Source organism: Macaca mulatta, chromosome 1 (assembly GCF_049350105.2).
Source record: "Macaca mulatta isolate MMU2019108-1 chromosome 1, T2T-MMU8v2.0, whole genome shotgun sequence".
Classification (NCBI taxonomy): domain Eukaryota; kingdom Metazoa; phylum Chordata; class Mammalia; order Primates; family Cercopithecidae; genus Macaca; species Macaca mulatta.
In genome coordinates, this window is record NC_133406.1 from 43,835,730 (window position 1) to 43,863,118 (window position 27,389).

Here is a 27,389-nt window from a genome sequence, read left to right on the forward strand (position 1 = left end):
TTTTCTCCTTTTAGATTCTGAAAAAGAGTTCCACATCCTCCCTTATCGAGTCTTTGTTCCCCTTCCTGGATCCACTGTAATGTTGTGTGATTACAAATTTGATGATGAGCCGGCTGAAGAAATCAGGGACCATTTTATGGAGATGTTGGATCATACAATTCAAATAGAAGATTTGAAAATTGCAGAGGAAATAAACACAGGTCATTATATGATGCTATTTAATAATCTGATTAGATTACAGCTAAGATTTTACCTATGAGGTGTCTAGTTTAAATGGCATGTCTTTAGATTTTTTAAAGCTAATTCTGTTTGACACTTCAAAGTATTAACTGAGACATTTTAAAATGTATGTTTAATTTCTACATGTCTAGACATAGAGTGAGTATTTCCTGGGAAATTGTACCAAAATTTAAGATACTAAGGTATTTTTCAAGCTTAGCAAGTAAATCTTAATAAAACAAGTTCAGCATTAAGTAGGTAAAATTACATGTCAGACTTGGTAAGTCTTACTTGGTAAGTAAGCACCATGTCAGAACAGAAAGTTTTAAAACACTAATTTACTAAACATTTTCTCCATATTATTTGCCTTTTTTTAAATATCCCTTTCATGTAATTGGGATACTACACCAAAATGGACAGTTCCAGAAATTAGATTACTTTCCTAGAGCATAGATTTGCTGTACTATCTGGGTTTGATAACACATTTTTTTCCCCTAGCCATCACTTTCACATTTGAATTTACACTTTGGAAGACTGTTTTGTTTTGTTTCACTTTCTTTTTGTTTCTAGTGAGTTCAGGGTATGAAAACATGTCTATAAATAAATATGTAAATTCCTTTTCTGATTTCTTAGTTATTCCTCTTTGCATAGTTAATTCTCCCTTCAGGAATAGGGTGTTTGATTCAGAGTGCACTTGAGATTATAGTGAGTCAAGTTAGTATTTGATTGGGGAACTTCAAATCATAGTAAACTGCCTCAAGTTAGTTGCAAACCACCCTTTAGTTTCAGCAATGCCAGATCGTGATGTAAAGCAATAAGCTTGTTTCAGTGGGGAAAATAAAATATACTGAATTACCCAGTACATGGTGTTAAAATAAAGAAGCAACTACTTTCTAATCCCATGAAAACTAATAATTTTAAAGATATAACTGTAGCAGATGGAAAGTATTGGCTTTTTGAAAGTAGACTGTTAAAAATGTTTACTGCTTTCCAAAATTTATTTTCCCTGGTTAGTGACTGCATTATCTCTGCCAATGAAACTTAGAATCACGAGGACAGGGATTTTTGTTTGTTTTGTTCACTTGTCTATCGTTAATGCCTAGCAATAGTTCTTGAGCCATTCTGTTGTTGAATAGATCTTATAGTGTTGGTAGGATTATTCGAATTGACCTAATTTAACCTGTTAATACTGAAAACTATGTCCCTAGCAGATATAGTTCTATTCACCTTCTATTCTTCATTTTACATACCAATCTGCCTCCCTGTAACCTATTCTTTCAGTAATACACAGCAATAAAACATGAGTACCACTTCCTCGTTGAGACCATGCTTTAAATTTGAGAGCAACTGTTATATTCTAAATATTTCAAAGCCCTATATTCTCATCTACCTTAAGCTGTTCTTTTTATTATAGTTTCCAGACCACATTTTTTTCTTACCACCTTGTTTGCCTTCCAGTAGATTAGGAATTCTTAACCTGTGAGCTCCAAAACCTTTGGTGTCAGAGCTGAACTTTTAGAAGGTTGACAAACCACTTGAAAGTAATTGTATGATTTTTTTCTAAAGAAAAGGTTTATCGCTTTCAAAGAGTTGGTAACTAAGAAAAATTAAAAATTACTTCTTAAATATACTCTGGTTTGCCTTTCTTGAAATATGTTACCCTGATGAAGCTAATGCTCTAAAACTAATATCAGCCATTATTTATATATCTGCCAGGCACAGTTTTAAGAGTCTTACAAATACCAGCTTATCATTCCTTATAACAACCCTCTGATGTAAATAATATTATTAATCCTATTTTCCAGATGAGAGAATTAAGGCTCAGAAAGGCCAGGTAACTTTTCAAAGTTACATCGCTCATAATGGTGGAGCTGGAATTTAAACTTAGGCAGTCTGGTTTTAGAGTCTGTGCCTCTTTTCTAAAAATTTTGTTTTACTGACTTTCTGTGGGAGCTAAATAATGAAGTATAGTACTATTACTTTCCATGATCTAGATACATATTTTAGCCTGGCGTTCTTCATTCCATCCCTTTAAACATTTTCAAGTGTAAATGGATGATGTTACATTATCTTGGTTTAATTTCATCTAGATTATGTCAATATAATTTCTCATTTGTTGGCTGGAATCTTGGATCTCATGTTTATATAAACATATAAATGTATGTTATGTTTATATATAATATAAACATATACATGTATATAAACGTGTAATATAAACATTTTTATGTTTATATATAAATATAAGTTATAGTTATAAACATGTTTATATGTTTATGTATGTGAATATGTTTATAAAATACAATATAAACAATATATAAAAATGTTTTCTTATAAAAATATAAAATATAAATATATATCATGTTTATATATAATTTTTCGAATTACTTGTCACATTCTTAGTGCATATCACATTCTTAAACTAAGAATGACTAAGCGTAGCACTCTATGCAAAACTTGCCCCATTCACAAGTTACTTTAAAAGTCAGATATAAAAGAATAGGGAGAGTCATTTCATCTAGGTTTTTAAAATAATTCTTAAAAATATTTCTGTCTTAAGTATTTTTAACTCATTTAATTTCATGTTGTATGTTAAACACAAGTATATAGACTAACACTATTTTATTCAGTTCTCTTTAAGTTATATTTTAACAAACAGTTAATAACAGAGGTTAATATTCTTTCTTTACATTGCTAAGACATTTAAAAAAATTTAACTTGGGCAACATGGTGAAACCCTGTCTCTACAATAAGAATACAAAAATTAGCTGTAGAGGTTTCAGTGGGCCATGTTTACACCACTGCAGTCGAGCCTGGATGACAGAGTAAGACCCTGTCTCGAAAAAAAAAAAAAAAAAATTAAGTAGCTTCGACCACTGTAATGTATTCCTAAGAGGTAACTATGGCAACCTGGCATGACAGCCTCCCAAAACCAAAACTAAAACCCAATAAATTTGAATTCTCATGAAACCATTATATTTAACCATTGCATTTCAGCAAACATCTGTTGAGAGAGCAAAAAGGGCCTTTGCCTCTCTAGCTTACTGTTATATTTCTAGCACTTTACTAAGAGCTTAGCCTTAGCACGTCATAGGTTGTCAGTAGATATTTGTTGACTGAATAAATTATTTATTTTGTCAGTCCTGTGGATTGGGATCCAAAGAACAACAAAATGCTGATCCTGTCTTCAAGGAGCTAAGTAGATTTTTGTTTGTTTGTTTGTTTTTTGAGTCAGAGTCTTGCTCTGTCTCGCAGGCTGGAGTGCACAGGCGCATTCTCAGTTCACTGAAACCTCTACCTCCCAGTCTCAAGCGATTCTCTTGCCTCAGCCTCCTGAGTATCTGGGATTACAGGCGTGTGCCACCAAGCCTGGCTAATTTTTGCATTGTTAGTAGAGATGGGGTTTCACCATGTTAGTCAGGCTGGTCTCGAACTCCTGACCTCGTGATCCACCCACCACAGCCTCCCAAAGTGCTGGGATTACGGGTGTTAGTCACCACGCCCAGCCAATAGAGTTTTTAAAAAAATGTCTGTGTAGATACTATGTTTTTACTAACTTCAGGCTAGTTCAAACTAGGTAAACTCCTTCACTAAACTTTCTTGTAGTTCGCTCTTCTATGCTGTTCTTCTATAATACTTTACATACTTGTAATTATTTAAATCATCAATTGCATATTTAATGTTGATCTTTCACATTAGACTATAAGATTTTTGAAAGTAAGTAGAGTATTTATTTATCTGTGCCTAAAACATAGTAGGTGTTCTTAAGTATTTGTTACTGATTCATAAATACTGAATAAATGATTCTTAGGAAACTACAGCACATCTTGTTTTCACATTTATTTTATACTTGACAAATTATAAGCTTATGCCTGGACAGACAAGGTTTTTAAGGTTTGTGTAGTATAGTATACTGAACATGTTGAAGGTTTAAAAAGGCTATAATATTCGTAGATGTTTGGCTGAGAATGTATAGTTCAGAACATTTTCAGGAGTATTGAGCATTTAAGACATGAAATTATGTCTTTTATATGAAAATATGTAGCACTAGTTGTTGTCCCAGAAATTTTAATCTAGTTTACAGCATTTAGTATGTCTATTTATCAGATGTTTATTAAGCTTACGCTCTGTTCAAGACAATATAATAGATATGAATCAATAACTTGATTGCTTTCCTTTAGAAGCCTAGAGGAAAGATAGAATGTATATGCGTGATTAGTTATGCAGAGAATGTAGTAAGGTCCTAAGAGTACCTAAGTACTCCATCAAGATTAGTGATGAGAATTTTAGGGTCTCCAGTGATTTGGTTAGTAATTTAATCAGAAAAAAGTCTCTATTATAGGCATTACCAGAAATCTACAATATACAGTAACAAAGTTTTGGCATTCCTATATTAAAATTTTAGTGGACCAGGCACGATGGCTCATGCCTGTAGTCCCAGCACTTTGGGAGGCTGAGGCGGGTGGATCACCTGAGGTCAGGAGTTCAAGACCAGCGTGACCAACATGGAGAAACCCCGTCTCTACTAAAAATACAAAGTTAGCCGGGCATGGTGGCGCATGCCTGTAAACCCAGCTACTTGGGAGGCTGAGGCAGGAGAATGGCACAAACCCGGGAGGTGGAGCTCGCAGTGAGCCGAGATCGCGCCACTGCACTCCAGCCTGGGCGACAGAGTGAAGACTCTGCCTCAAAAAAAAAAAAATTTAGTAAATTATTTCCCTTTTTGTATTCTTTATTACAGTTGAGTATCCCTAATCTGAAAATCTAAAATCTGAAATGCTCCAAAATTTGAACCTTTTTGAGCACTGATATACTCAAAGGAAATATTCAGTAGAGCATTTCAGATTTTGGATTTTTGGATTAGGAATGCTAAATTGATGTACTGCAGATATTTCAGAATTCAAAAAAATCTGAAATCTGAAACACTTACGGTCCCAAGCATTTTGGACAAGGAATACTCAACCTGTACTACTTTTATGTTTCACTTCAACTGAAAGGTCACTGAAAGCACATAGCAGTTTTATAAATTGATGCTCTATACAGTGTATAATCCTTCTTGTGTTGAAAGTTTCATAGTTTTGAATGATGTTTACTTTTGCAAATAAATAAAAGTTTTAATTTTAGCCTCAAAACAATACACTTTTTATCCATTATTGTCAGATATAAATGCTATTCTCTAATGAACTGTTTATATATATACTAAATATATTTTAATCCTCTTTCTTGAGTTCCCTCAGTAAACTTTATCATTAGCATTATTTGCACCTTGTTAAATATTTGCATGAACCAGTAAATATGAAATACCTTAAAATAACTTTAAAATCTTAGATAATATATAAATATTAATACATATGTCTGATTTATGGATTTTAATTTTCATAAACCTTTACTGTTAAAACTTAGTTATATGTTTCACACTGTATTTAAAAATTATTTACTGTCTATATTTCTCTTTTTTATGCTGACAGTCTAGTATAGAGATGGATTAACAGTAGGAAGAGTTTAATATTACAAGAACAAAGGAAGCAAAACAGCAATTTGGAAAGTTTAGGTGTGTATACTTACATGTATGCCATATTAAACTCATGGTTTCTAGATGATATTATACATTTTTCTAATATTGTATAACGTATTGAAGATATTTCAGTATGGTAGGTATGATCCTTTCAGGACTCTGCCCTGTTTTTGAAACTTACATGAATCTCGAGTGAGTGAGTGAGTGAGCGAGTGATGTCTATTCTTGGTTGCCTATTATGTATTAGGATTCTACAGATAAAATATATAGACCTGACTCTCAAGAAGCCCACAGTGCAATGGAAAATACAAAGAAATGAGTTATTCCAAAACAAAGTGGCCCATGTGCTATAATGTGCTGATCTGTGGCTTTATTATTAATATCTAATTATTTGAAATTATTAATTGCTAAAACCACTAATAACTCTATAACAAGAATGAACAGAGAAGCGTCAGAACTCTTAGCAGAGGCACTATCTCTGTAAGGGACTCAGGGAAAGCTTCTTAGAGCAGATGACATTTGAGTTCATTTTGAAGGATGAATACAAGTAAAAGTAGCTTTTTAGGAATTGAACACTGGTATGAGATATATTACAACCAAGAATATGGCTTACCTAGAAGTATATTAGTTTTGCTTCATCAAGCATTTGTTAAATTGGAAGGAATGATTTAGTAATTATGCATATTTATTATAAAGAACACATTCTCAAACAATAGAATAAAAACATACATTTTAATAGAAAAATTATGTGCCTTTACATAAACATCCTATTTTTTTTAAGAATTATACGTACTTATTCACTCATTTACTCATTTATTCATTTACTCAAAGATATTAGATGCCACAATTTTACGAAGATAATGTCCAGGAATCCAGGCCTGCCACTTAGAACTAACCTTAAAGAAGTGCCCTCTGAGTCCTAGATTCTCTTGGGGTTGCTGTGAGAATTTGGTAAAACTGTTAGGGAAAACACTTTCTAAACAGAGATGATATTAACACATTATTAGGCTTTTAAATACTGAACCTCTGACTTGTAATGAAAAATATTAATGTTAAAGTATGAAAATGTTTTATAATATGTGTAAGTTTTCCTAAATATTTGAAATTAGAGTTTCCATATAAAATAAACCACAAAAAAGTGGAGCTCAAATGTTCAAATTCAGAAATTGGAATCAATTACTACACATTTAGGAATGTTAAATTTGCTATAAACATTTTGCTTTATCTTCTAAGTATTTAACATTACAGGTTGAGTATCCCTAATCTGAAAGTCTGAAACACAAAATGCTCCAAAATTAGAAACTTTTTGAGCACCAACATGATACTCAAAGGAAATATACTCATTAGAACATTTTGGGTTTTGGATTTCAGATTAGGGATGCTCAACCAGTAAGTATAATGCAAATAATCCACAATTTGAAAAAAAAAAAATCATTTCAGGTAAGGGATGCTCAACTTATATTATTTACCTGGTTATTACTTATTTCTGTTCTATAGTATGGTTGCCAAATAGTTGCTATGTTTAAAATACATATTTGCCAAGTAAGTGTCTTAAAATAACATACTTTTAAATGACTTAAGAGATGAGGAACAATTTGTTTGTCAAAATGACTCACTTGAGGTGAGGGATAACTGGCTTTAAAATTTCTTAGCTGTGTTAGTCATCTCCTAGTTGACATTAACTTAATAATTTCAATGTACTTTTATCAACAGTACCATCTAAAAAATTTTGAAGTCACACCTTTAAAATCTGGTGAACCTCATCTTTGCCAATATCAGAGCTGAAATTAATTTTTGTCATTTGGTTAAACATTGACAATTATAAAAGAAAAATGAGTAATACTGAAGATACAATTTTATGGCTACATCGCTGACTATAATTATACATCAGTAATTTAGGATTTAGGGATAGGAAGAACACAGCCAACGAAGGAGTTCAAGTCTTAACATTTCATTTTAAGCTTTTAAATAGTCCTTCTTACCTATCAGCAGCTTGGAATGAAATCTGAACATGTCTGCAACTTTTGCATGCATTCACACCCTTGTTTTGTCTGTCTTTTTGACAGCTGCTCAAGAAGAATACTTTCTTAACAATAATGATCAATTTTCGATTTGTCTGAATTTAAAATTACTTGGTTTTAAGGAATGGTTGAGATCTAATGTTGTATTGAATCACTGTGTTATTTGTATTTAAATTTCATGTAATATATTAAAATATTGGTGAAATAACACAGTGCCTGAGATTTGATTTAAAAATCCTACAAGCCTCCACCAAAAATAAACAAATAAATTGCTATTTTCATTATTGAAAAACATTCTGCTTCAGTAAAATCATCTCAAATTTGTATCAAAGCACATGATTTTATATGACAGATTTAAAAATGGAAATAGCAGGGCAATGGAATGCCTTTTATAAAAGTATATTATTTGTGCAGAGTACGATCTTCTAGAGCATGATCTTCATATGTAATATTCAATGTTAAATATATAAGTAATATGACAACTAAAACAATTTTGTTTTTTTTTTTGTATGCAAGTATTCAAGTAATAAAGTTCCTATAGCAAATAGGTATAATTCACACCATCCATTATTTTTGTTTGTTATCTGATATAAGGATTTTATTGGCCCAAATATGGGGAAAAAAAAATAAACCTTTTTTTTTTTTTTGAGACGGAGCCCAGGCTGGAGCGCACTGGCACTATCTTGGCTCACTGCAAGCTCCGCCTCCTGGGTTCACGCCATTCTCCTGCATCAGCCTCCTGAGTAGCTGGGACTACAGGTACCTGCTACCACACCCAGCTAATATTTTTTGTATTTTTAGTAGAGACGGGGTTTCACCATGTTAGCCAGGATGGTCTCAATCTCCTGATCTCGTGACCCGCCCACCTTGGCCTCCGGAAGTGCTGGGATTACAAGGGTGAGCCACCGTGCCCAGCCAAAAAATACCTTTTTAACAGAGATATTTGCTCATAGAGCCAAATGTTGTTTTTGTTTTTATTTAACGTAAAATTGTATTAGCCATTCAACTTTTAGACCTATGGACTGAAGTTGGAAGAAATTTTAAATTACTAGGCTAATATAGTCTGGAACCGAGGTATTATAGCCCTTGAGAAACCTAGAAATTGGAAATATAGAAAATTAGATATTCCTAGAGACAGTTCATAAGAATTTGTTGTTCTTTGTGACTGGTTTCATGTGAGAATAGAAAAAAAAAGGCGGGGAGGGTGTTTTTGTTTTTTGTTTTTAAAGTATTTTAGTTGTATACTTGAAGAAGAAAAAAAAGAATGGTGGCGTCCTTGATTCTAATAAGATAGTTACTAGGAATTATTTATGAAAATCAAACTTTATGAGAAATTAATGACAAGTAGGTAATTTTTTTTTCTTTTTCATCCGTTTTGGTATCATAGATGCTTATTTCAGTAAGTTTATATGTCATTCTTTTGAACTTGTGCTAGTATATTGGGGTGCGAAGATGTCTGTAAGAACATTGTAAATTCAACAATAAGCTATTTTACTTTAAATTTAAACAATAATATTTACTATCTCTCTTGAGTTCTCTCTCTCTTTTTTGGGGAGTGGTGAGGGTAAATAAACAGATCAATCTCAAGTAGTTGCTTTCATAACCTAGTTCCCTAGAGTTCTATAGAGTAGCATTCTTCTGTCACCTCTAGGATAGAAGTAAGGAGCTGGTCTGACTCCAGGAGTCCTCCCTCCCGGCTTCAGCCTGGCTAGCATACTTTCATCTTTTTTACACACTGGGAATTTCTGTCAGATTTTCTTTGTTTTCGTAGGATTCTTCAGTCCTAGGAGAAAAAAAATTGAAAACTATTAGCCTGTGTGGTCTTTGAGGATGTTATCAGTTCACACACTTTCATTGAGCATTAAATAAATTCAGATAGGCTAACCTACATAAATTGCTGTCAGCATAATGAAGTAGAAAGAGAACTTGTGTCCAAATCATCAGTCAAATGCCTGTGATGGTCAAATACGCACTTTAACCTTCCAGGTTATGTTTTCCATTTGTAAAATGTGATGATGTCCTTGCCTTGCTTACCATTCAGAGTTGTTTTAAGGTCAAAATTTTTATCATAGTTTAAATTTCAAGTTGGATCAAGAGTCAGCAGATTTTTTTTGTGCAAATATTTTAGGCTTTGAGCCACATAAGGTCTTTTTCACATATTCTTTTTTTTTTTTACAGTGTTTTAAAAATATAAAAAAATAGATTTTTAGTTGAAAAGCTTTTACAAAAATAGGTCATGAGCCAGAGGCCCATGTATTGCAATGTGCTAGTCACTGGTTTTATTATTAATATCTAATTATTTGAAATTATTAATTGCTAAAACCACCAATAATGATATAAATTAGGCTCGGCACGGTGGCTCCCACCCACTGTGTGATCCCAGCACTTTGGGAGGTCGAGGCGGCAGATCCCTTGTGGTCAGGAGTTGGAGACCAGCCTGGCCAACATGGCGAAATCCTGTCTCTACTAAAAATACAAAAACTAGGCCGGGCGTGGTGGCTCATGGCTGTAATCCCAGCATTTTGGGAGGCCAAAGTGGGCGCGTTACCTGAGGTCAGGAGTTGGGGACCAGCCAGACCAACATGGCAAAACCCCATCTTACTAAAAATACAAAAGTTAGTGGGGCGTAGTGGCGCACCCCTGTAGTCCCAGCTACTCGGGAGGCTGAGGCGGGAGAATTTCTTGAACCTTAGGCGACAGAGCAAGACTCTGTCTCAAATAAATAAATAAAATAAATTAAAATGCAAAGATTAGCCGGGTGTGGTGGCAGGCAGCTGTAATCCCAGCTACTCAGGAGGTTGAGGCAAGAGAATCACTTGAACGTGGGAGGCGGAGGTTGCAGTGAGCTGAGATCATGCCACTGCACTCCAGCCTCGGTGACAGAGTAGGACTCTGTCTCAAAAAAAAAAAGTAAATCTCAGGAGTGAAGTTTACTCTGCTATGAATTTTGGTATAAATTTACTACTATATAGTAAACAAATTATTATTATTATTATTATTTTTTGAGACAGAGTCTCACTCTTTCACTCAGGCTGGAGTGCAGTGGCATGACCTCGGCTCACTGCAACCTCCATCTCCCAGGTTCAAGCAGTTCTCCTGCCTCAGCCTCCCAAGTAACTGGGACTACAGGTGCATGCCACCACGCCCGGCTAATGTTTTGTATTTTAGTAGAGACAGGGTTTCACCATGTTGCCCAGGCTAGTCTTGAACTCCTGAGCTCAGGCACTCTGCTTGCCTCAGCCTCCCAAAGTGCTGGGATTACACACGTCAGCCACCATGCCTGACCAACAAATTACAATTTTTGAAAGTCATTCAGAACTGGCTGTGTGGCCCTCTGATTTAGTTCAATGATAAAGCTATATTGTTTTGAAAACTGTCAATTTGACATATATTCTATTAAATTTAATTCACCTACAATTGATAATGAGCAAATTCATTATTATATAAAAAACAAGTAGAATGAAAATGGTGTTGATTGTATGGTTTTTATAATGTTCTTTAAAACTCAGTTTCATGTGTTAATCCTTATTTTATGTGAAATTTATTATTATACTCTTTCAGCTTGTATGAGTTCCTCTATGAATAGTCAAGCTTCATTGGACAACACAGATGATGAACAACCAAAACAACCAATTAAAACTACAATGTTATTGAAAATTCAGCAAAACATAGGTATTTAATTTTACTTCTTTGATAACACTGAAAACATATTTAGATTTGAGTTTTCTTGTTACTTTAAAATTTGTGTATTTCATTTCGCTTTCTTAAGATTGCTAGACTTAACAGTATTTATTGGGTATTATGGAAAGTGCCAGGCCCTAGAGATAGAAAGATTTATAATTCATACATTGTCATCCAAGTGCCCTCAAAGATGACACATCCTATTAATTTTTAAAACATTCTTAAAAGAAAAAAATGCAGAGTTTTGGGAATCAGTTAGTATAGTAGGGCTAATGTTTTACAAACTGGTATTCCTAGAATTAGTATCACAGGAGATTTTGATGTGTGTTCTATGACAAAAAATGTCAAATTCAAGTCAGGAATTTTATAATGTATTTTTATATTTTAAAGGCTCTAAGAAATGCAGAATTATTTTAACATTTTCAGACTTTTTGAACAAGGAACATGCAGACTATTGTTTAATGGGGTAACAATTTGAGAAATACTAAGTATTAAGACTTCTGACTGAGAGTTAGGAGCCAGAAGATTTAATTGTAGTTCTTGTCATTCATTAGATAAATTTAATTAATTTTTTTGTACATGTGTGTGTCTGTCTGTCTGGACTACTATGGCCAGTTTCTTTCTTTAGCTTACTATAATCAGGAAAAAATAAAAGTTACAACTTAGACATACTAATTCTTAGATTTTATAATGGTTGAACATGGACTTCTGCAGTTTTCAGTAGCTACACAAGCTACACAAGTTACACAAGTGGCTTTACATTATAATGGTTGAGAACTGCTGCCTACTGGAACTGCCTTTTTTTTTTTAACCTAAGTAGCATAAGACAGCTGGTATGCCAATAAAAATATTTATATAAGCCCTTTAAAGTGTTTGTTATTTTTTCTCTTAGATACGTCTCAGTGCACATTTGTGCAAGAAAGATACTTTGTCCAACATTCGAAGTCTAGTTTTTCAACTTATGACTATATTTTTCTCTAAGATGTTGCTGCCTTTTAGTATATACATATGTATGTGTATGTAAGATTGTGTGTTTGTGTGTTTGTGTATTGTTGTTTTTTAGGCCCATCAGTTACCCACATTTCAGAGCCTAGGATTAGTTTGGCCTTTCTTTTGCTCATTCCATTTTCATTTGTTCTGTGTTTGTTTTACTTTTAGGTGTGATTGCAGCATTTACAGTTGCAGTGCTTGCTGCTGGTATCTCCTTTCATTACTTCAGTGATTAGGGTGAGGCACAAAGAGTTTCTTGATCATCCAGAGAACATTGACAGATAATTATGAATAATAAAGATGTTAATCCATCTGTATTTAAAACAGTAGCAGCCAGATCTGCTGCCATGATGCCTATTTGATGTGTTTCTGATTAAAATGAAATCACAAGCTGCCTTGTTTAGTCTGCTTTACATTGTAGGTGGCCCACATTTCCAGAAATAAAGTTATGCATCTAGATGGAAGCTGCATGTAACAAATCATTATTATCTATTTTTTAAAAGGTTCAAAATGATGGGATATGATCAAGATTTTAGTCTTACTAATCTGAATCACATATTAATCAGGACATTAAAAAGTTGAACAGAGGCATGGTGGCTCACACCTATAATCTCAATGCTTTGGGAGGCTGAGGCAGGAGGATCAACTGGGGCTAGGAGGGAGTTGGAGACCAGCCCGGATGACATAATGAGATTCTGTCTCTACTGGAAAAAAAAAAAATTAGCTGGACATGGTGGCATGCAGCTCTAGTCCCAACTACTTGGAACTACTTGGAGGCTGAAGCGGGAAGATCACTTGAGCCCAGGAGTTTGAGGCCGCAGCAAGCTATGATCGCACTACTGTACTCCAGCCTGGGTGACAAAATGAGACGTTGTCTCTAAAATAAATAAGTAAATTTAAAAAGTAAAAAAAAATAGTAATTTGAACAGTCAATGTTGATGCAATGTCTTAGTAATAGAGCACTAGGAGAAATTTCTACCAAGTGAAACAACAACCTTATGATAAGCTCATCTTCTAGGAGTTTTCTGACGTGCACTCAGTTCCTATATACTGTGTGTTTTGTTCTGATCAAGGGGTAGGGAACCTTTCCAGAGAGGTCCCATTAGTAAGAAATGACATAAAATATGTGCTTTCTCAGGTTACTATATAACTGTTTTAGTATACTTAATATACAAAATAAGACTTTGCTTCCAGCAGGTATGTTAGACCAGATATTATAAAACAACTAGATCCTGAATAAAATCTGCTTTTGAATAGGTTCACAGGAAGTAGGAGAACTTTCAAGAACCATACTTCTATACTTCTGCCTTTCCTCTGCCACAAGAAATGGATGCATTTTAAGTTAGGAGTCATGAATACTGTATTGACCATACAAGTGGACTATGCTTGTCTGGGTGGCAGATACCAATAGCAACACTGCCATATTCAGTTTGCCTCAAATCAGAAACAAGAAGACATCTGAATCTGAGATGCTGCCCTAGAGAGGACAGTTAAAGAAGGTTCAGTGGCCCTCAGTTTGTAGTGCTGTAGCTCCTGGCAGAGGCAAGAGGGAAACATTCCTAATTTAGTTCCAAGATTCCTATAGATTGTTATCAAGTAGTATTATATTATGACTAGAGATCACAGGCACAAGTTGAAACAAACTAGCATGACAAGGAAGCTGTAGAAAAAATAAACATTGAACTCAGTTCTTCAAGGTTTCATCACCAACATAAGAAATGAAGTTGGAACCACAGGCAGATCTGAAAAAGAAACAAATAGAATTCCTAGAAATGAGAAATATTTATTGAAATAAGAAAAAAGCCCTCAGACATGGTGAATATTTTATTAGACTCAGCTGAAGAGACAAGTGAACTATAAGCTGGATCTAAAATTACCCAGTGAGCAGTGAGGAGAAAGAAGGAGCTAGAAAACATTAGAAAGTTAAGAGAGTTGGAGGGAAGAATTATAAAGACTAGGAGTACTAGAAGGAGAGAATTTAGAGAATGAAGGAAAGGCGTACTTGAAAAGATAAAACAATTTTCCAAATTTGTTGGAAAAACATGAATTCATAGCTTCAGAAAGCACAATATATACCAAACATATATTTAAATAAAATCCAGGCCTAGACTCAAGGTATTGTAAATGATAAGATACCAAAGAGAAAATTTTAAAAGCAACCATGGGGAGAAAAAGATCATCATCAGTGAAGGCAAGACAGTCAAATACTTAGTAGGCTTCCTAACAGCAACGATATACCCAAAAGAGGGTAGACTTCTGAGAAAAACTGTTAGCTTAGAATTTGCAGCAAGTGAAACTGAAACAAACACAGGCTGAGATGAAAAACAGATGTTATCCTCAGCAGAACTTCAGGAAAGAGACTACAAAAGGATGATCTTCAAGAAGGAAAATAATTCTAAAAGGATGATCTGAAATTGAAAAACTAGCATAAGTAAATTTAAACTGTTTGGATAAAACAATTATAATGAAAAGTGTTTATAAGAAATTGTGAACAAATGTAAAACTAAATAAACGTTATGCAACATTAATAATGTGGAATTTTTAAATAAGGATATAATTGAAAAACTGGATAATAGCGGTTGGCTGGCAGAAGGGTGATTGGAATTAGAGGGTTCTGAGGTTCTTTTATTCAGAAAACTGGTTAAGATACTGTTTAACCTTAAAATTGACTATGTTATAATAAATATATGTAATCAGAGTTCAGGGGTGACTGCCACAAGAATAGATAGGGGATTGGCCAGGCACTGTGGCTCACACCTATAATCAGCATTTTGGGAGACTGAGGCGGGCAGATCACTTGGGGTCAGGAGTTTGAGACCAGCCTGGCCAACATGGTGAAACCCCGTTCTACCAAAATACACAAAAATTAGCCGGGCGTGATGGCAGGTGCCTGTAATCCCAGCTACTCTGGAGGGTGAGGTGCGAGAATCACTTGAACCGGGGAGGTGACAGTTGCAGTGAGCCGAGATCGTGCCACTGCACTCCAGTGTGGGTGACAGAGTGAGACCCCATCTCAAAGAAAAAAAAAGATAGGGGATGAATCATTCCAAAGGAAAAGAACTTTAAAATACAGAATAGGTATGCAATAACCTAGTACAAATAAAGGAAGAAATAATGGAGGTGGGGGAGTGAAGTTAGAAAGTAAGATAATGATAACAAGTCTAATATTAATTATGAATAGACAATTACCCGATTAAATGATAGCATTGGTCAGATTTTTTTAAAAACCCAACTAGGCTTTTTAAAACACCTAAAATATTAGACATGAGGAGGTTGAAAGTAAATATTTTTTAAAAATGAAGTAGGTAAATACTAAAAACGTGTAGCTTTAGTGATATTAAAATAATTAGATTTATGATATTAAAGATTGAGAAGTCCATTAAAAATAGTTAAAGGATCAATTTACTAGGTATATATAACAATTTTCAGTGTGCCTTTACCATATGAAATGGCCTCAAAATGTATGAACTGAAGCCAACTATAGGGCTGAAGCAACAAATTGAACAACAATGGGAGATTTCAACAACTAACTAATGATAAAGAATTAGTGAAAGCATTCTTAATATTGAGTCAATAAATATTTAGAACAATGTATTAAACAGAGAATATTTTTCTTAAGCATTGTATATTAGCAAAAATTGACCATGTATTTTAGGCATAAGCAAGTTACAAAACATCAAATAATTGGTATTAAATGGATAATCAGAAGCCAGTGGAGGTCAGTAATAAAGGTTAAATTTTTTAAAGTCTTACATTTACATGTTTAAATCATCACAAAGGAAAAAGGAAATACTTGAAACCTAGTTACAAGTAATATATATATATATATTTTTAATTGGGTATTACAGCTAAAACAGCATTTTGAGGGAAGTGGCTTTAAATGCTTAAGGGAAAAGACTAGATGTGTAACTTAGAAAATAGTAAAAGCAATGTAGAAGCAAGAAGATACAGGCAAGGGAATAAATCAATGAATTAGAAAATGATGAAGAATTACATGTCAAAGTTGTTTTCATGACAAAACAGTAAAAGTGGCATAATTGAACAAGATGAAATGGGACACAAACAATGTAAAGATTGAAAAAGCGGTCTGAATCCATTGATAAAGCAGGGATGAAAAAGTGACTACCAGGAACATCTTAATGCTAATGTATTTGAAAACTTAGACAAAATAGACCAAACTCCAGAAAATTGCAATTTACTTAAATTGGCTCAAGAAGAAATAGAAAAGCTGAATATACTTATTCATAGGTTGAATAGTAAACAATAATTAACTTTTTGACAAGACCTGGCACAGGTTTACAGGTAAGTTTTACCCCTCTTTCAAGGGGGGTAAAATTCCAACATTTTATACAAGCTCTTTCAGACAAAAATAGCTAATGAGGGAATACTTGCCAGCATATTGTGTGAGGTTGATACAACTTACTGATTCTAAAATCAGAGACATTCAGTAGGAGAAAAGAAAATTACAGGCTAATAGCACTTATACTTGTAAAGTCAAAAGCACTATTAATAAACGTTGACATACTAAAACTGCATCATGACCAAGTTGTATACTTTGAAAATCAGGAACATAAGGGTGGCTATTATCACCACTTCTTGTGCTATTTTTTTTTTTTTTTTTTAAATGGAGTCTCGCTCTGTCGCCCAGGCTGGAGTGCAGTTGCGTGATCTCGGCTCACTGCAATCTCCACCTCCCGGGTTCAAGCGATTCTCTCGCCTCAGCCTCCCAAGTAGCTGGGATTACAGGTGTCTGCTCCCACACCCGACTAATTTTTATATTTTTAGTAGAGACAGGGTTTCACCAAGTTGTCCAGGCTGGTCTTGAACTCCCGACCTGAGGTAATCCACCTGCCTCGGCCTCCTAAAGTGCTGGGATTACAGGCGTGAGCCACTGCACCCGACCACCACTTCTATTTATCACTGTCCTATAGAAAAATAAGCAAAAGACAAACCAGGTATTTTCAGAGGATGTGGCTGAACACATGAAAAGATGTTTTACCTCTTAAGTGATTGGCTAATTAAAACCATAATGAATAATATTTTGCATTCAATAGATTGAAAAATTAAAGGATATGACAATACCAATAAAGATGATGGGCCTCAGTTTTTCACGCTGCAGGTAGGATTTTGAACTGATAGGCTCCTCAGAAAGCAATTTGGCACTCTCTCTTAGCGTTAAGCATTCACATACCCTAACCAGTCTACGTTTACATAAATGCCTTCGAGAAATTCTTGGACCTGTGTACCTCAAGAGTGTTCGTGGCAGCTCTGTTTTTAACCACTCAAATGACCACTGACAACAAAAAATAAATTAGGGGTTTTGTAATTTTGTTTAGTAGGGAGAATGACCTACATGCAACAACCTAGAGTAATTGTAAAAGTGATAAAGCAAGTCTCAGAAGTCTACGTACAGTATGCTACAGTTTTTATAAAGCTGTAAAAGAAACCTAAAGTGTATTATGTAGGAATATGTATATTTGTGATAAACTTTGACAAGAGTCATAAAATTCAGGATAGTGGCAAGGTGTAACACATGAATACATAAAACAATATTAGTGATACTTTGGTTCTTGAGTAATGGGTTTCTTGATCTTCATTTCATTTACTTAATGGCACTAACATGAATTTTGGGGGGTTGTCTGTTACTAACAAACTACCCTCAAACTTAATTAGCTTAAAATAACCATTTCACTTGCCTCATAATTGCTGTGAGTTCATAGGAATCAGCTGGGTGGTTTCGCTCCACACGATGGTGACTTTAGCTGCAGTTATCTAGGGGCTGGACTGGGCTTGAAACATCTGAGATACTCATGCACATGACTGGCAGTTAATGGTGGCTATCAGCTGGGAATTCAGCTGCCACACCTCAGTTTATGTGGCTTCTCCATGGGACTTGGAGTTCTTCCAGTCGTGGTGGCTGGGCTTGCTATCATTTATGGCTGGGATCCAAGAAGCAGCACCCCAAGTATAAGCATTTCAAGAAGAGGAAAGTAGAAGCTAAGTCCTCTTGGGGCCTTAGCTTGGAAGTCCCAGAACATTATTTTCACCACATTGTATTGGTCAAAGTAACCCACAGGGCCAGCCTAGATTGAAGAAGGAAAAAAAAAAAAAAGCAAACAAATCCTTTTTTGATGAGAAAGGGACATGCATACATGAGCAAGAAAGAAACGGCAGAAATATTTGGTAGTTATAATGTACCCCCTGGTCATAGTAATTTATGTTCCTGATGGAAAATTATTTCACCATCTCCCAGGAAACCTTGAAGTCTCATCTCAATATGACATCAGGTTCAAGCTCAAGACCCAGAATCTCATCATCTAAACCAGTTTCAGTTACATATGAGGTGCCTTTACTACAGTTTCCCTCAATCTGAAGATGTGTTTTCTTTCCCATATTCACCTAGACAAGTTTTCTTTCTCATATTCACCCAGCCTACAATGGTGAGTCAGGGAATATACACTCTTGTTTAAAAAAGAGGAAAAATGAGAGGTACATAGCAGTGAATGGTTCATAGCAATTCTGAACTCCAATTGGGCACGTCTAATTATGATTCTGGGAGCAGAGAATGTATGTCAGTTAGGGCCTAATTCTACCTGAGAGTGGTTCTCAGCTCTTGGTTCTTCCCTGTAAGATCTCGACTTTGCTCTGAGTCATTCTTTTCCATGAGAAATGGCTTTGTGTTTGAAGCTGAGTAGCCTTCTCAAACCACTTCCTGATTTGGGGACGCTGAAGGCCCAGAAGACTCTTCAATTTGAACTGTCTCTGTCTTTTAGTATAAGCTGATGTAATTCATTTTAAAACATCTTGTGTTCCCTTTGAATTGAATTATAATCTGCTCCATTAGACAAAATCCATACTCGTCTCTTTAAGACAGGCCTCTCTCCAATTTGAACTGAGAGATGTTGAGGAACAGCACCTTTAACAGTCTTAGATACTCATTATCAAGCAGAGTGATCTACAAAATGTGCTCATAAGATTCTTAGAAGTGTTTTTGTCTAGCTAAGAGGTCTATGAAGCACTGGCTTAAATATTTCTGAAACCTTAAAGGATATTACAGATGCACCATTGATCCTAAATTATCCTAATTCTATGGTTTACTAACAATTCTTGATTTGATCTTTGCCGTAAGGTGATTTCTTCCTTGAGAACCTCTTGCTGGCTGGAAAAGATGTTCTACATGCTTTATATATTCTATAAATTTTGCTCCAAAACTGAACAGTTTCTTATTTAGTTTATTTTTCTCTTCTCCTATTTGATGATAGGCAGCTAGAAGTAGTCAGGTGGCATTTTCAGTGTTTGCCTGGAAGTCTCCTTGGATAGATTCACAAATTTATTAGGTTATGCTTTCCCTTTAGCAATTGCCATGAGCTTATTAGTTCTACCTTTCACATTACTGCAAAGGAAAGTGTTGCCCTCCTGTTTTCTCTTTGATCTTCTAGCCACCACTGTCTGCATTTCCTGTTCAATTCCAAAGTTGAGGCTACATAAGTTTTGGGTTTGACCCAGTGGCACCCTATTTCTAGCTACCAGTTTCTATTTCAGTTATCTTTTGCTACACAACAAAGAAGCTCAAAACTTAGTGGCTTAAACCAATCATTTTGTTAACTCATGACTCTTTGTATAGATAGAGCTTAACTGACCCAGTTGGGTGGCCCTGCTCCACATGATGCTGGGTGGGATATTCAGTTATCTAAAGGCCATGATATCCAAGACAGTTCATCCACATGGTTGACAGTTTATCTGATTTTCCTTCATGTGATTTTTCCAAAGAGCTTGGCTTCCCACAGCATGGTGATTAGATTCCAAAAGGGAGTGTTCCAAGATTCAGTGTTCAGAGATGAAAGAAGTGGAAACCATTAGTCCTCTTAAGGCCTGGTCTTCTCAGAAGTCCCAGAACGTCACTCTTTGCGTTCTACTGGTCAAAGCAAACACAGGTCCAGCCCAGTTTCCATAGAAGGGGAAAAAGTAGCCCATATCTCATTGGGGAAGTGGCACATGCTTGTAGAGAGAGAAAGAATTGATGGCAGTCATTAATGGAGATTTGTAACTACACATTTTTAGTATATGTCAAAAAAAAAGAAGATTGAAAATACAATCATACCTCAGAGATATTGTGGGCAGGGTCCCAGACCACCAATACTAAGCTATCATAATCAAGTCACAATTTGTTTTGTTTTCTCAGTGCATATAAAATTACTTTTATACTGTAGTCTAGTAAGTGCACAATAGCATTATGTCTAAATAACAATGTATATACCTTAATTTAAAAATACTTTGCTGCTAAAAAAAAAAAGTGGCAATCATCTGACGTTTCAGCAAATCATAATCTTTTTGATGGTGGAAGGTTTTGCCTTGATATTGATGGCTGTTGACTGATTAGGGTGGTGGTTGCTGAAGGTTGGGGTGGCCATGGCAATTTCTTAAAAAAGACAATGACATTTGCCACATCAATTGACTCTTCTTTTCATTAAAGATTTTTCTGTAGCGGGTGATGCTGTTTGATAGCATTTTACCCCAGTCCCCTCAAACCCTATGGCTTCTTTATCAACTAAGTTTGTGTGTTATTCTGAATCCTTTGTTGTTATTTCAACAGTGTTCATAGCATCCTTGCTGGGAGTAGATTCTATCTCCAGAAGCCAGTTTCTTTGCTCATCCTTAAGAAACAACTCCTCATTCATTCAAGTTTTATCATGATATCGCACCAATTCAGTCACATCTTTAGCCTCCACTTCTAGTTCTAGTTCTTTTGCTAATTCTACCACATCTGTAATTACTTCTTCCACTGAAGTCTTGAACCCCTCAGTCATTCATGAGGATTGGAATAAAATTGTTCCAAACTCCTGTTAATGTTGATATTTTGACCTGCTTCCATGAGTTCAAATATTCTTAATGACGTAGAACGATTAAGTTTTTCCAAAGTATTTTCAATTTAGTTTGTCCAGATCCATCAGAGGAATCATTATCATTGGCAGCTATCACCTTACAAAATGTATTTCTTAAATAATAAAACTTGAAAGTCAGAATTACTTCTTGAACCATGGGCTGAAGAATGGATGTTATATTCGTAGGTATGAAACAAACATTAATCTCTTTGCATATCTCCATAAGAGCTCTTGCAATAATATTTTGAAAGGAATCATTTTCTGAGCATTAGGTCTCAACAGTGGGCTTAAACTATTCAGTAAAATATGAGGACAGCAGACGTGCTATCATCCAAGCTTTACTTTTCATTGATAGAGCATGGACAGAGTCGATTTTGCATAATCCTTAAGGGCCCTAGGATTTTCGGAATGGCAAAGGAGCTTTGGCTTCAACTTAAAGTCACCAGGTGCATTGGCCCCTAAAACAAGAGTCCGTCTATCCATTGAAGCTTTGAAGTCAGGCATTGACTTCTCCTCTCTAGCTATGAAAGTAGATGGGATCTTCTTCCAATAGAAGACTTTCATCTACGTTGAAAATCTATTGTTTAGCCCCCTTCATTGGTTATCTTACTTAGATCTTCTGGATAACTTGCTGCAGCTTCTACATCAGTACTTGCTGTTTCACCTTGCACTTTTATGTTATTGAGATAGCTTCTCTCCTTAAACCCCATGAACCAACTTCTGCTAGCTTCAAACTTCTTCTGCTTCCTCACGTCTCTTAGTCTTCATGGAATCAAAGAGAGTTAGGGCCTTGCTCTGGACTAGGCTTTGTCTTAAGGGAATGTTGTGACTGGTTTGATCTATCTAAACCACTCAAACTTTCTCCATATAAGCAATAAGGCTATTTCACTTATTCATATGTTCACCGGAGTAGCACTTTTAATTTCTTTCAAGAACTTTTCCTTTGCACTCACAACTTGGCTCTTTGTTGCAAGAGGCTTAGCTTTCAGCCTGTCTTGTCTTTTGACATGCCTTCCTCATTTAGCTTAATCATTTCTAGCTTTTGGTTTAAAGTGAGAGACATGTAACTCTTTCTTTCACTTGGACACTTAGAGACCATTGTAGGGTTATCAACCGGCCTAGTAATAATAATATTGTGTTTCAGAGAATAGGGATAGGGAGAAAGACAGGGAAATGACTGAGTGGTTGAGTAATCAGAACACACAGAATTTTATCAATTAAGTTTGCCCTCTTATATGGGCATGGTTCATGGAGCCCCAAAACAATTATAATAGTAACATCAAAGTCACTGATCACAGATCACTGTAACAGTTATAATGAGGCTGGGCATGGTGGCTCATTCCTATAATCCGAGCACTTTGGTGAGTAAATCACTTGAGCCTGGGAGTTCAAGACCAGCTTAGGCAACATGATGAAACCTCGTCTCTACAAAAACACCACCACCAAACAAACAAAAATTAACTGGGTATGGTTGACATATGCCTGTAGTCCCAGCTACTTGGGAGGCTGAGGTGGGAGGACCACCTAAGCCTGGGAGGCCAAGACTGTAGTAAGCCATGATTGTGCCACTGCATTCCAGCTTGGGTGACACAGTGAGACTCTATCTCAAGAAAAAAAAAAAAAAAGATATCATGTAAATGAAGAAGTTTGAATTATTACAAGAGTTACCAATTTGTGATACATAGACAGAAAATGAGCATATGCTGTTGGAAAAATTACGATAGACTTGCTTGAGGCAGGGTTGTCAAAAACTTTCTATTCCTAAAAATTGCAGTATATGTGAAGTGCAATAAAGCCAACTACAATAAAATAAGATATGCCTGTAAACTTTAGGAGAAAGAAGAGACAAAAGAGTTCCCTAAGGAAATAGTTATTACACAAAAAATAATCCACATATGACTCTTATCACAGTCTGTCTTTTATAGTGCCTCTGTCTTCCTCTTTTTCACTGTGACAATTCTGGGGACAAATAAAATGTCTTTTACCTACCCCTACAATCCTCAATAGTCAATAGGTTCATGACTACATCACCAATATAGTTAGGAATAATCAAGCCCTATTGTAATATAATGTCGTTATGTTTGCTGGCTCTTACCTAAAAGATTTGTCTAAATATAAATTAGCCAATGCACAATAAATATCTGGTAAATTGTTCTTGATTTCTGACTTTAACCTAATAAATAATTATGTTGGAAATATCAAGTCTATTAATGAATATTAATCAAAGGTGGTCAATGAGGTCTCATAAAATTTATAACATATTAAAACAAATTAATATGTTAATAGGTATTGATTTATTATTTGTTAAGAACAAAGGATGAAAGTAGAGTTAGAAGTTACAGTCGTTTGTTTTTGCCATTTTGAAAGTGTTTCAGATTCATTACTTCATTGGATTTTTATAACAGTTTGTATTGTAAGGGCAAAGATTTGTTAAATAGATTCAAATTTTATTAATATAATAGAAATAGACTTTGATTATTATTCACAAGGATGCATAGAGTAGATATTTGGGTAAATAACTGTTATCTTTATCTCAATAATCAGAAACATTATTCCTTCTTTTTTCATCTTTGTAAAAATATTTTATAGGTATTTTATTTACTTAACACCATTAAATGAAGCTAGATTTTGTACTATACTATGGAACTTCTGATCCCAAAATAGCACTGTAAAAAAATCCTTAATTAAAAAGGCTTGATATTTTAGAAAACTATCCTTTATTCAACTTGTTCAATTTGTTGAGGAGATTTTTTGTTTACAGAATGGTGAAGAGGAACTTAATGATAGGGATGAAGGTAGTTTAATCAGGTCTTAGATTCTATTTTAGGCAAATCCAATTTAGTTGTAGAAACACCAGACGCCTACCCCCATGATTAAAATTCTGAATGTCAATAAGCTAAGATGTTAGACTGCAATTTCTATGTCTAAACAAAAATAACCAACATAATTTTAATAGATTTTTTCTGTGCTTTCAAGTTAGCACTATTAAAAATATTTTCTAGTTTTTAATTATAAATAGCTAATAATTATGGAGAATTGAGTTATATTCCTAGATCTGCCAAAAGAAAAATAATAAAACCTTGTGAAGTCAGTTAATTCCTTTGATCTTTAAGTGGGAACAAATTCTAACATTACACTAACTCTCAATAAATAGTGCTTTACTGTTTGCAAAGTACTTTCATTTCTATCATGCCCTCCCTCCTTTTTTTTTTTTTAACCATTCAGAAAAATGTTCAGGAAAGTCATTTTCTAAGCCTAAAGATTACTGTACATATACAGATTAAGGGAAAACATACTGATGAAAGGGAACAATTAAGTGTGTAGAAACAAGACAGATGACTGTACACAACTAAGAAAACATAAATGTAAGATTTTTGGAATGTGGGAGAGGATAGACTCTAAAGTACAGGTGGCTCTTGGCCTTTAGAGAAGGAACACCCCTTCTAGCATAATAGCTCAGAGGGGGAAGAAAATAGGTGTAAATATATATGAACTTGTAGGTGTGCTGGTGAAAAGTTGAAGATAATCTCATCTGATGCCTTAGATTTCTATAAAATTGTCAAGGTCATCTTCCTAGAGTGAAGGATGATGAAAATAAAGATTTGTAAGAAGTATTGCAAAGAATGGTATATCGAGTTGACCACAGAAATATCGTGGAATTGCCAGAGAGTGGTAAAACTCCTTTTGAGGTTAGTAATCACTAATGAATAAGTTGTGTATTTTTCCCCTAGCAATCCTTGTCTTCTCAGATTCAAGAATAGAAAAAGTGAAGAGCAATATTTGGGAGGATTGTCTAATAGATGAGTTGAAATTAAAGTAGGTCTTAGAAATTTAGGCTAATGATGACCACAAAACTTAAGCAGAAAAGTACAGTAATTAGAAGGTCAATATTTGTCAGTTGCAAGGATGGAAAAAAGTGATACATACAAATAGCATGAGCCTAAAAGATATGTAGTATTTTTATGGAAGCCAATGAGAAGAATAATCTGGGGTAAGGGAGAGTGTCACTAATGATATTTGAATTCTGAAATAGTACACAATCACCACTTGCAAGCTATAAAGAGAAAGTGTGCCCTCTTTGAAGAGGCAGGTTTCAGTAATGGCAAAGATGTGGAAGGAATTCTTGGAAAAAAGGTTGAAAATAGAGGGAAATTCTGATTTCAGAGAGCAAGGAAGCACAGACTTTCATGGGGATGGTGTAGTAGATTATTAAAGCAAAGGGCAAGCTGGGAGTGGGCAGAAAGTAGGGAGTGGGAAAAGTTGGTAGGGGGCTTATATTTTAGATACTGACTGTGATTAATGCAAGATTAAGAGTCATAGTGGGTTCAATTTCAGAGTTTTTGAGGAGGCTGGATTCTCGTTCTAATAAAGGATTTGACTCATTCAGCCTAAGTGAGTAATTATTGCAGTTGGAACAAGTTTGGGTAGCTTCTCCTAAATGGCTTGGAGGTGGGAAGGGACCTAGGTATTGATGCCAGCAACTAAAGACATTAAGGCTACAGTAGGAACATAACCTATAGCTACGAGCTATGAGCTTTATGTATCCAACCTTATATTCCAGGGAGAAATCCAACTTGATCATGTTTTCTCTTTTACATACACTGTTGGATTTGACTTGCTAATATTTAATTTTTTTTTTGTTTCCATACTTATAGCAATATTAGCCTGTAATTTTCCCTTCTCATACTGCCCTTGTCCAGTTTTGGTACAAAGATTATACAAGTTTAATAAAATGAGTTGATAATTATTCTCCTTCTCTGTTCTCTGAAAAAGCCTGTGTAAAGTAATGTTTCTTTTCATATTGATAGAATTAACTTATAAATACATCTAGGCCCTGTGGTTTTTTTGTGGGGAGTAATATTTTGTTAATTACTGTTCTGGTTTCTTTGCTGGTTACAGGGCTATTCAGACTTTCTATCTGTCTTAACTCAATTCTGGTAAATTGTATTTTTCTAGAAATCTATTGATTTTTTTGTTTCCAAATTTGTTGGCATTAAGTTGCTCATAATATTTTATATCTTTTTTATCTCAGCTCTATCTAAGCATGAGTTTTAAAAAAATTTTAAATGTTGTTTATTTATGCTTTTCTCATAGCCACCACACCCCCTGCAGTGAATCTGGAAGTTTTTATTATGATTATTATTATTTTTAATTTTTTTTTGAGACGGAGTCTCACTGTCACCCAGGCTAGAGTGCAATGGCGTGGTCTCAGCTCACTGCAACCCCCACTTCCCGAGTTCAAGCAATTCTCCTGCCTCAGCCTCTCGAGTAGCTGAGACTACTGGCAACACACCAGTAGCATGGCAACACACTAGGCTAATTTTTGTATTTTTAGCAGATATGAGGTTTCACCCTGTTGGTCAGGCTGGTCTCGAACTCTTGACCTCATGATCCGTCCACCTTGGCCTCCCAAAGTGCTGGGATGACAGGCGTGAGCTATCGCACCCGGCCAGATTTTTTTCAAATCTTATTAAAGAACCAATTTTTGGCATGTGAATTCTATCTATAAAATTTGTATTATATTATATTATATTATATTATATTATATTATATTATATTAATTTCTGCATGTACTTATTTCCTTATTTTTCTACTTTGTGGGCTTGCTTTATTTTCTCAGTTGGAAACTCAGGCTATTTGTTTTACGTCTTTCTTCTTTTGTAATTTATGTTTTTAATAGTAATATTTTCTTGATATTCCAAAGTTTTGATATAAAATACAGTTATTCTTCTTAAGTTTTAAGAATTTTAGATTTCCAGTATAATTTATTCCTTGACACAGAAGTTATTTAGATGTATGTGTATTTGTGATTAATAGTAAATACATATATGTTGTTAATTTCTACTTAATTGCATTGTGGTCCTAAAGAGTAATTTGTCTTACGGTGTCCTAGTTCATTATTAACTTTTGAAAATGTTCCTTGTGTGTTGGAGGGGGAAAAGTGGCTACTTTACTAATTATTAGTTGCAGTGCTTTATTTTTATTATTTTGTTATTATTATTTTGAGACGGAGTCTCACTCTGTGGTCCAGGTTGGAGTGCACTGGTACGATCTTGGCTCACTGCAACCTCTGCAGCTCGGGTT

General features: G+C 34.9%; 1 protein-coding gene across 4 annotated transcripts in view; it reads left to right on the forward strand.

Moving 5' to 3' along the window:
• Positions 1 to 13,068, forward strand: part of ODR4 (odr-4 GPCR localization factor homolog) — a 42,173-nt gene extending 29,105 nt beyond the window's left edge. For 2 of the 4 annotated variants that reach the window (XM_077993443.1, XM_077993445.1), the window contains 3 exons: positions 13 to 200; positions 11,314 to 11,424; positions 12,592 to 12,887. In XM_077993443.1, coding sequence (XP_077849569.1) covers positions 13 to 200; positions 11,314 to 11,424; positions 12,592 to 12,659 — 367 coding nt within the window. In that variant the 3' untranslated portion in view covers positions 12,660 to 12,887. Of the gene's footprint in view, positions 1 to 12; positions 201 to 5,684; positions 5,768 to 11,313; positions 11,425 to 12,591 lie in introns of all 4 variants that reach the window. The other 2 variants (XR_013414158.1, NM_001260697.2) reach the window with 2 other exon arrangements.
• Positions 13,069 to 27,389: the final 14,321 nt, after the last annotated feature.